The sequence below is a fragment of the Hipposideros armiger genome, unplaced genomic scaffold, assembly GCF_001890085.2.
Source record: "Hipposideros armiger isolate ML-2016 unplaced genomic scaffold, ASM189008v1 scaffold_21, whole genome shotgun sequence".
NCBI lineage: Eukaryota > Metazoa > Chordata > Mammalia > Chiroptera > Hipposideridae > Hipposideros > Hipposideros armiger.
In genome coordinates this window covers 5,114,430-5,125,442 of record NW_017731371.1, presented here as the reverse complement: position 1 = coordinate 5,125,442, position 11,013 = coordinate 5,114,430, and the positions used below count along the sequence as shown (strand labels likewise).

At 39.3% G+C, this 11,013-nt stretch overlaps 1 protein-coding gene across 1 annotated transcript in view; it reads right to left on the bottom strand.

Moving 5' to 3' along the window:
* Window positions 1–468: 468 nt before the first annotated feature.
* Window positions 469–11,013, bottom strand: part of MEGF10 (multiple EGF like domains 10) — a 182,886-nt gene continuing 172,341 nt past the window's right edge. Inside the window, exons 20-24 of the mRNA XM_019635311.1 lie at window positions 10,319–10,446; window positions 8,793–8,916; window positions 4,577–4,621; window positions 3,538–3,744; window positions 469–1,981 (exon numbers count right to left, since the gene is read on the bottom strand). Coding sequence (XP_019490856.1) covers window positions 1,770–1,981; window positions 3,538–3,744; window positions 4,577–4,621; window positions 8,793–8,916; window positions 10,319–10,446 — 716 coding nt within the window. The 3' untranslated portion in view covers window positions 469–1,769. The remainder of the gene's footprint in view (window positions 1,982–3,537; window positions 3,745–4,576; window positions 4,622–8,792; window positions 8,917–10,318; window positions 10,447–11,013) is intronic.

The window sequence follows — 11,013 nt, the reverse complement described above, 5'->3', positions numbered from 1 at the left end:
CTCTTTGGGTACGCACACGTGGCTCTGAAGTAAAATTGAAAATGAAAATAAAACTATCATAGTTTCATTTATAAAATTTTTACAGGATATTATTCACATAATTGTGATTTCATTTGTTTTATGGCTCTTGAATAATTTTTAAATTGTTGTGAGGGACAAGATTGGCTCTTCCATCTCAAAAGTTTGCCGACCCCTAATCTAGATTAAAGTCCACTGTAGGATAATTATTAATAATGCCCTCATTCACTCTCAGAAGCATCTCAGATTGGATGATCAATCCTAATGAAGGTCTTTAGTGAGATCAGTGTGTGGTACTCGCTCAGTAAGGATAGCTTCCCGCTCCCATTACTCCTGGTTTAACCAAGACTCAGAGCCCGCAGATCAAAAGGAATTCCATTTTAGAATATCAAATCTTCTCTATTTCAATTATAAGCCATTCAGCTATGGTTTCTATTCTATTTTAGTAATGACCAATTTCAATAGAGTCAACTTATATATTTTCATCTCCTCCCTCCAAAAGAAAAAAACAACAATTCACTTTTATCAAGCAAAAAGATAAGTGCCAATAATACAAGAAACAATGAACATATAATATTTTTTCATTAACAATTCAAACACTACAAAACATAGAATATACAACTTAAAAGTGAAAATACAAATTAAAGAAAAATGGGGTACATGTCATATTAGCAATGCAAAAGACCAGCTTAAGCATAGTTTCTCTAAATCAACAATTAATAAAAAGAAAAGTGCCCTTTTCTCAAATATGCACAAAAATATTTCAGTCACTTCTAGGGGAAAATTAATAAAAACTTTCTGCTAATTCTATATTACAGCATGTATTACTAATGGTTTACAAAACTTAAGTGTCTCCTTACACTTAAAATTTACAGCCTTTTCCAAGCATTATACACTCATTCAATCCAGTCTGTCAAAAATAAAATTATTTCATTTCTATATTTATGAAATAATTACTGATATGTTATGGATCTCAAGTCGTGAATGTGTATGATAGGGACAGTGACCAGAATAATGTCATGGATTTAAAGTGGGCCAAGGGTCAGACAGACAGAAAGATCCCCTCTGCCTGGCACATATGGATTCCTGTAATAATTCTAGTATTTCTAAAATAATTCTAATGGTACATTTCTTCATTCTAAAAAAGTCTAGGTTTTCATATTTAAATTTGCTATTCCACTTCTAGAGTTTGTTCAAAGTCTATCGAGTTATGCCACTCAACAGAACGTTTCCTCCTGGGTTCATATTATCCCGACAATTCTGAGTCCAGCTGAAAAAAACATAAACAATCAGGACTCAATAATATGCTCCTCTTCCTCTACATGTTTAGTGATTCACACTAAGTTTTATGGTAAACTGCACAATCCTAGGTATAGCTCTACAATGCGCATGAGAAAGAAAATATTTAAATTTTAACTTTTCAAGCAATAATACCAATGTCCACTGCAACCCACGTGTCTGAAGGAGATCTGCAAGGTCATGCTTGTAACCAAGATTTTACAGTAAGCCATGCTTTCTGGGTGCAGTCCTAAAACTAACAAGAATGGGAACTCACTTTGATATCTCCTTCCAAGCCACCTGTAGAAAAGGACCTATGCTCAGCCAACCTCAGCTTTGAGCTTTCTGGTTTACATCAGCAATTGCCTACCATGCAGATTAACATTCATAATCAGTGGCAAACTGGAGGATGGAGAAGAACCGGACTGCAGTTCTGGAAAGGGCTCCAGTGGCTACCGAGCGGTCCTTTGGTGTCATTCGCTGCTGCTGCTGCTGCTGCTGCTGCTGCTGCTGCTGCTGCTGCTGCTGCCGCCTCCATCCTCTTGCTTAGGGGAGGATGAACTGTCTCGGACTGGCAGCAGGTCATAATGGCAAGGTATGTGACTGTTCTTTGGGAGGTCGTATGGATCCTGAGTGAGATGCCCATTGTTGCTGAACATTCCTTGGACAACACTCACTGTAGGTTCTGTGACAACCAGGGACACATTAATTTATCATCAATGAACATTTTTTAATAAGGAGAATATGGCATTTCTTACAAATATCAAACATATGAGGAGTTTTTATAAAAATATAAGAAAATACTCTTTTTAAAAACAAATGATCTTTTTATAATGACATAGAGGTGGCTATTTTCTGGTTGGCAGACCCACTGACACACACAAATGGTGTTCAGAACAAAAGGATGGCCATGTGGTTGGGATGAAGACATCGAGGGAATATACAGAAACCCTGGATATAAAATAAATCATTATCTGAAAAAAGCTTGGAGATAATCTAGTGCAGGGGTCGGCAAACTTTTGAGACGGAAGCACTGCCAGGGGTCAGCAAACTGCGGCTCGCGAGCCACAGGCTCTGACGTAAAATTGAAAATGAAAATAAAACTATCATAGTTTCATCTATAAAATTTTTCAAGGATCTTAGTCACATAATGGTGATTATGTAAAAATATATTTATGGCTGTCGAATAATTTTTAAATTGTTGTGAGGGACAGGATTGGCTCTTCCAGGGGTCAGCAAACTTTTGAGACAGAATGTACCTAAAAAGCCGCAAGTGGCTCGCGAGCCACAGTTTGCCGACCCCTGATCTAGTGCAAACCCTTTACTCTATAGGTAAGAAGACTAAAGTCTTTGCAGTTCAACTCAATTCATGGAAACACAGGTTCACAATGTTAGGATTCAGGCTCTCAGCTGGGTTCCCGTCTTACAGTGGTGGGCTTATGGGACAGTTCAAAGGGGACTTGTTACTGGCCTTTCCAAAATAAATCTAGCTCACTAAGCCTTTCATTTAAAAAAGCTGCTTAATTCTTTAAAAATAGTTATATATCTTTTCAGTAATGTGTTTGTAGCATAAAATGAATTACTAGTGACTAAAGTTAAATTAGCCACTTCATTTACAAGTAGTAGAGAATTTTTTAAAAGTTCAAATCATAAGTATTGATAGAGAGAAAGAAACCTAGCCAATAATAGGTCTGATACGTTTTAACTTTCTCCCAGTGGTATTTGTAAGGGGCAATCAAAATAACTCTAATTTTAAATTGAATTCTTATTCATTTGTATCAGATTCACAACTGAGACTATTACTGATATATTAGACAAATTTAAAAGTAAAAGTTTTCAATTCTGCTAAAAGCATTATATTAATATAATGAATGCAACCAGGAATTGGAACCACCTGTTTAATCTACTGGAACCATTTGTTTTGGCTAACGTGACATATCAGCTAATATGATACATATGCTATTCCACATGTGTGCTAAAATATTCACTATGGTTACAAAACAAAAGATGGATGACCAGGTAGGAGGTAAGGAAAACTTCCTTTGAATTTTCTAAATAATATTTTCCCTGAATAATTTATTTGACACCAATTAATATGATCACTGTAAGCACAATTTACATGTAAAACATGAGCTATTTTTTTCAATGAGGTTTATATGAACTGCTGTTGCATTCTCAAAGACTTTAAAATTGGTTTTTAAAAAATTCCTATACGAGCTTCTTCCTCTGGTTAGGACTCACCAACTTCATAGACGTTCTTGTTGGCTGAAGTTGAGTTATTGATCTCTGCATACGGGGAATCTCTCCGAGCTGGTGACTTCATCTCCACATAACCACATTCTGAGCTTTTGGGGATAAGTACAGGTGGATCTTTAATAGTGGCATATGGGTTTTCAGAACTGCTTAAAGAGCAGTTACTTGAATTATATTCAGGATTCTTTCCCAAGTCTGGAAGAGAGATGGGGGGCAAAAATGCAAATGCTGTTTGATAAACAACGTTATTTTTCCTCTTGGCGATAATTTACTTGGGTAGTTTTACTCTGTAACTAGTTTTCTAAATTATATACACTGAAAATAATGCTATATGCATGTGTTTTCCACTTAATTTGGAGATGATTTTCTATAAAATTGCTATAATGCATAAAAGACTATAAAGTAACGTTAGCTCTTCTCTAAGGTGAGTACCAATGTAAACATCATGGATTGAATTTCATTTTGATTATCACACTCAAATAAAATTAATTCCATTCCATTTTACTAATAGTCTCCGATTCTCAAAGGCTTCAATCAAGAAACCATCTGTTAATGGCCCCAGGCGCATAAGAATGTTCTGTTATGGTGAGAAAGGCATTTGTGTCGTGAGGATTCCTTATACAACCTCAGTACTGGTTCCATGAAGTTATTACTCAAACTCCTCCTGAGGAGCAGGCCTCGGTGGGCCTGAAATCACGCTGATCTCTTCCTATTTTCCCTGCTATTTCCTTTCCTACAGTTCTCTCTCCCCATTAGCCATATTTCTTTTGAAGGAAATATGAGTGTTTCTCCAACAAACTGAAACCTTTGTCCTCCCAGATTTATGCTCTAACTAGATCCATCTATGGCCACTCTCTTGATATATCGGTCAAGTGTGTTTGTGTGTTTGTTGGAGTAATTAACCACACTAACAATTCTACATTTCTCCTCTTGCTCGTTTGGCAAATTATCTCAGTCTCGGAGATAAAAATATTTTTAAGAACTGTAATTCCAATGAATGTATTTATTCCTCAGATTTACACCGTACCTTTCAAGGACTTTCCCATGTAACTTCTGTCAAGTCCAAAAGCACCTGTAATAAAGGAAGAAAAAAAAATACCCACTGAGAACTGAAAGCAAGAGACAGCCCATCTAATATTTCAAGGTCATGGAGAGAGATTGTTTGGGCACCCACTGCAGGAAATGACCAGGACTGCTGCTTTTCAAACCTTTACACCAGATAACTTGTGTCTGATGTCCCTGGTGCTTAGAATTAAAAATACGCATATATCATTCTGCTTCTCATTTACAGTGACTTTGGGAAAGCCGATCAATACAGGTCGACACTGAGGCCCAGGTGAATCGGTACACTTGGTTCAAGGTTGTACAGTGGAAAGGACACAGCCAGGGCTAAAACTGAGAGAAAGGACTTAGAGTTCATCACTTGTCAGCCACATGACTATCGGCAAGATGCTGAACTCTCTGAGTGTCAATGTTCTTATCTCTACAAAGAGGAAAACAAAACCTGCCTTCCAAGCCTGACAGGGTTGTGGCAATCATTAAATAAAATAGAGCATAGGCTTTGTAAACTCTGAAGTGCCACATAAATCAATGAATGGTGTTTCAATTACTGTTAACACTCACTGTGCCATACACTATACCCCCGCTTCAGTCTAGCTGTAAGCATTCCAAGGCCTTTTCAATGATCCTTTAAAGGAATTTATGGAATTAGGCTAACAACAGAATAAAGTCATAACTTGGGATGGACATTAAAATAAGGATGAGAAATGGTAAAGAAATGATCCCTGTCACTGTGCATGTGCTTCTTAGAGTGATGTTAAACTTAAATTCTAGTGGTGATGTCCTATGGGGGCACACTTTTGTGGAGAAAGAGGGAGGACCCACTAAAGGGAGAAGATGTGTCTAATACCAATCCCCGTGGGACAGGAAATGGGAACACTTTCCTCTCTCAGGCACACTCTCTTGGGTGTCTGGGTTGTGAAGTGTAGCCAAGCTTCCAGCTGGTAGGAAAGGCACTGACTTATGCAGCAAGGCAGGGTAAGAACATATAGTGAGGAATTAACCTTACCAAAGAGTGGTCTGGCCTTTGCCCTGGGTTCCTGGGAGGTCTCCTTGGAATGTCGTGGCAAGTAAGTGTTTTTATTTACCTGGGGGGCCTAGGGCTACACTGGATAGTCTAACAAAGTGATCTGTGGGAGGGGTTTGGGGCCACATGGTATCAGCTTAACCTCCAGATGAGCTGGAGACTGAAGGTCAACCACATGGGCAGCCAACCAAGTCTACGTGACCAAACCCCATAAAAAGGCTGGACACCAACGCTGAGGTGAGCTTCTCTGGTTGGCAACGCTTTATGTGTCTTGTCACATATTGTTACCAGGAAAAGTCAGCATTTTCCATGATTTCACTGGGACAACTGGAAGTTTCCTGCTTTGAATTTTCCTTTTCTCTGCCCCTGTTGCTTTCCTTGGCTGATTTCAGTCTGTATCCTTTTGCTGTGATAAATTATAACCATGGGTATAACAGCTTTTGGTGAGTTCTGTGAGTTTTTCTACCAAATTATTGACCCCGAAGTAGTCTTGGGGATTCTCCAACTTTGTAAAGGGATCCTCTGAGAGCTGTGGCCTCTGAGAGCTCCTTATCAAGGAACTCTATGTTACTCTTTGCCAAATTCCCACAGCCATTTCCAAACTGTCCCAAAGTCTCGTTCAATGTACATCTTGGCATTAGCTGTGCAATGAGGCTTTTCAAGGGGTTAAAGAGAGCAGCTTGGGGTAGATGGTAAATTAGGAGACAAGAGTTGGGGCTGTGAGACACAACACTCCTGCCAGATTCTCTCTCTTCACTGTCTTGGAAGATCGGGGTGCCGTTTTAAACAAGGGAGCAGGTAAGTTTCCTCATAAACTTCCATATGTCCCAGTCCCTGGACAGGTGCTTTCAAATCCTCAGGTTAATCTAATTCCTACAATGAGTCAGGGCACAATCATTATCCCTATTTTGCAAATGAACATATCAATCTTGAGAGGGTTATTGGTCCAGTGTCACATAACAGAACCAGGAATTGATCTCAGGGCTTTTGTGTCAAGTTCAGGGCTCTTTCAGCCAACATCACCACAACTTTCCCACCATTTAAAATGCCTACACACTTCATCATCCATAAAGTGCCCACTCTGTTCTTTCTAAGAGAAGACTTTTTCTGTGCAACAACTTTAAAGGGACATTAAATGCAGAATTACTCTTGGAATGGAACAAACCAAGGAGATCCAGCATTTCCAATGAAGATTTTATGTTCCCAACCATCAGTCCCTTGGGTCTCATTGAGACAAAAAGCAGAGATTTGTGACCATTCCAGTGACTGTGTGTTCTGGAATCAGAACAAATTACAGTAGGTGAAGGTGGCACAGAGGACTTTTCCCTCAGGAGTGCTTGGTGGCATTTAACTGAAGAGCAATTCATGTACTTGTTTGAGCTAAATTATTAATGTAATTTAGACTTTTAAAAAGCCTCCCTAATGTTAAATAATTTCACCAATACATATATTATAAATAAGTATATTGTGAATAAGTGTATTACATAAATAATTTTACTGTAAGTGTGCAAAAATACATATCCTGCTGATAATGACGGTGTAGAATGCACATAAAAGTTAAGAATTTGTACTCGTTTCCCTGCTTAGACATTTGCATTTCTATAGTAAGAAGAGATTTCAGAGCCCACAGGGACTGGTTCCCATATCTGGCTTAGATGATTGGATGTATATGGTGTTCACAGATAGATCAGAGGGGAGCAGTCAGAAGACCAACAGTGAGACCTAGTTTTACCCCCTTCCCTGCATGAAATCTTGGACAGGAATTAACCTCTCTGTGCCTCATAGTTGTTTTTCCTCTATGAAACAATATTCATGGAAGGGCCCACCCAGCAGGTGCCAGATTTAGTAAATAAAAACACAGGAAGGCCAGTTAAATTTAAATTTCAGAGAAACAACATATAATTTTTAGTATACGTATACCTCAAGCCCCATATATTTGGGATATATTTATATTAAAAGTATTTGCTGCTTATTTGGGTTTTATGGTGACAGTACCACCACATAAATACACATGAAAAGGTTTGTTACGAATAAGGCACCTCACACACGTTAGTTACTATATCACCAAGCTCCACCTTGAAAATAAGGTGCACGTGCTTGGAAATGGCACCATCTCCTCAGTGGGATATCAAGACAGTTCTTCACATGTGGTCCAGGAAACTTACCCCCTTTGCAGGAGGATCATGAGATCCAACTTTTCTCATAATGATACAACAACACTGTTTGCCCTTTTCACTCTCTCAGGTATATGGTGGAGTTTTCCAGGAGCTAAACCAAGTGTGAAGTCACTACTGACTGAACACAGAAGCAGAACGAAAATCTAGCTGTCCTCTATTAAGGATGAGATTAAAGAGATTTATGAAAGTGTTAAACAGGGCCACTCTTTTCACTGTTTTTTTTAACGAAGTAATCTTTCATCAAATACATCTTATGTTATCGTGAAATGCGGTTACTGTTATTAAAAACAAATTAATAAATATTTAAAATGTTCTCAGTTTTAATTTGTAATATGTAAATACATAATTTAGTATGTAAATATCAATAGATATAATCCATATCAACAGAAATTCTTTGGGGGTCCACCTTTAAAGAATCTGTGAAAGGGTCCTGATTCCCAAATGCTTGAGAACCAGTGATTTATTACATTCCTGTTGCTATCACCACCTCCTCACCTAAAAGGGGAAGGGGCCTGCAGTATGGGGACCCCATATTGAAAGAGAACAAAGAGGCGCACACATCCTGGCCTCCCACTGACTAGGTTCCAATCCCAGCCCTACCATTAACGGGCTTTGCGACTTTGCACAAATTACTTAATCTCGTTATGACTCAGCTTCTTAACTGTAACATGGAGATGATGATGGTAATAATAGTACCTACCTAGTAGAGTACTTGTGAGAATTAAGTAAGTTAATACATGTAGGGTTAGAATGTAAGCTACAAGCAGGCAGAGATCCTGGTCCCATTTTACCATTCCTGCCATGTAGTAGACCCCAATCAATGTCAGGCAGATAAGGCACTTGGGACAGGTATAAGTCTATCGTTCTGTTTGTTTGTGTATGCTGTCAATAGATCGCTTTGGCACAAACACGAATCTGTGAGTATCTGAGGTGACTAAAGATAAAGGCGCTTGGTCAGGGCGGGCGTTGGGAGGACTTGCCAAGCTCGTTGAGGTAGCCACCATGTTTCCAGTCTGCGGGCAGCGTCCCCGTGCAGTCCACCACTGGGCCTCTCTTTCCAGGAGTCACGTTTTTCAGATTCACAAACAGCTGATTGTTTTTGGACTATTAAAAATAGAAACAATACAAGATGTGAAAAGGGAATGCACTGTGACACAGCACCGTCTCAGTCTCACTGATCTGGGGAAAGCAAGTCCACAGCAGGTATGAAAGACTTCCTGACACGAGGCTGGGCTGAGGCACAGAGATGAGCGCTTCCCACCTGGTGGGACCCAGTTGGCAGCAGGAGTCCATCGGCCCCAACTGTTGCCTCCACGGCCTCAACTTCTTCCTTTCACATTGTTACTCTGTACCAGTTAGACCTTGTTTGGGTTTTCACACATGGAACTTTGAATTGAGAAAAGCAAATTCTTGGTCTGAGCTCTCCCATCAAACACTGTATGAGCTTATATGAGTCACAAGCGACTCGAAGCAGTTTTCCTAGCTACAAACATGAGGATAAGATTATCCACTCTTGCCTCCCTCCCTGAATGTGAATGAGAACAAATGGAATGATGAATATGAAAGTCTCTGGAGAATGTGAAGTGCTATTTAACTATGAGGCGCTATAATTAAAATCCAGCTGCATTAACTTAATTGCAACCGAATTAATTTAATTAGCTTGGTTTTCTTCTAATGGAGAGCTGGAGTTAGGCCATGGAGATTGGAAATATAACCCGGGTGCAAATGGGAGGGAGAAATGTTTGGGATTTTGGAGCAGTGTGAAAGAGACCTGGGCTGAGCTGGGTGGTCTCCAGGAGCAGCTTGGGGTCTGACAGCCCTGGGTCTCTAACCTCTCTATAACCTCTCTGCATCTATAAAATGGGAATAATAATCACCCTTGATTCACAGAATTGGTGTGAAGATTAAATGAGTTTCTATTTGTAAAATGATAAGAAATGCTCGACACATAGAAATGCCCGGCACATTGTTCCTATTTGATCATCTTTATCTTACAAAAATGCAATTTCATGTGGTTCAACCTAAATATAATAAATACATATTATTATTGCTATTATTTGTTATAAAAGTACAGGTGTCCAGGAAAGGGCACAAGCAGACAGGTGGTCAGAAAAGACAAACTTGGCAATTTTACCCAGGCTTGAGTCTGCTGTGAGACATTATTTTAGAACCTCATGCAATATTAGAAACATTTTTTTCCAAAGAGGTGCAATGGAAATAGTACAAACTGTAGAGACATGGAGACCTTGACTCACATCACAGCTGCCTCACTCACTAGCTGGGGAGCTATGCTTGGAAGTGATTTAAATTCCCCATTACACAGGGGTTTTTTTGTCATTAAACTTGAGATCCTAATGCATACTTATAGGATTGTTTAGAGGAATAAATGGGAAAATAAATATGAAGTTCCTAGAACAGCATCTGGCAAACCGCAGTCCCTAGATACCTTCTTGTTCCTTCCTCGTTCCCCTGCCCACCTTCAGCGATGTGAGCCATTTCCTCTCACCTTTGCAATGCTCATCCTGTCCCGGTTGTTGACGTGAGGGGACGTGGCACACTGGGTGAGTGTGTGGTAACTGGGATTGGTGAAGTAATGGCTGTTAGCATTGCCACTATTGCTGTGAGGAAGGGTTTCTGCAAGAAGAGAAGGAAATGGTTAAGATAGCAGGCTCCCCAAAATCTGAGTGAAAAGAGGGGAAGCAAATGAACAAGAACAAATGTTTGGACTGCTTCCACATCACAAGCTGGGCAGAATACCCTTCTATCCAGCATACTCAGCAAAGCTTCTAGAAGCAGCAGGAGTCTGCCTTCCTACCTGCCTCCCTGAAAAGCATGAAAATATCCACAGCTAACTAAGTGCTCTTTGATTTGGGGCTTGTACAAGCTGGGAAGGTATCACTTTGAAGCTATGTCTGCTGTAATTTTCCTCTTTTTTTAAACACTTGAATTCTTGACACAATATTCTGCACTAAAAAGATACTATTAAGTAAATCAGTTACTTTATGTATTCCGCCAGGATCAGTATATTTGTAAACATGTGACCCCCTTGAAATCCTTCAGTGATTGCCCAAAAATTAATAAATATTTTAAGTTCCCAAACACCTCGGTTTAAGTGGTTACGTCTTCTGATGGTTGAGCATGTCACTTAAAAATTTACTTTTATAGGAACTTCTTACAGAAAGAAAGATTCCAAAGAGTTTT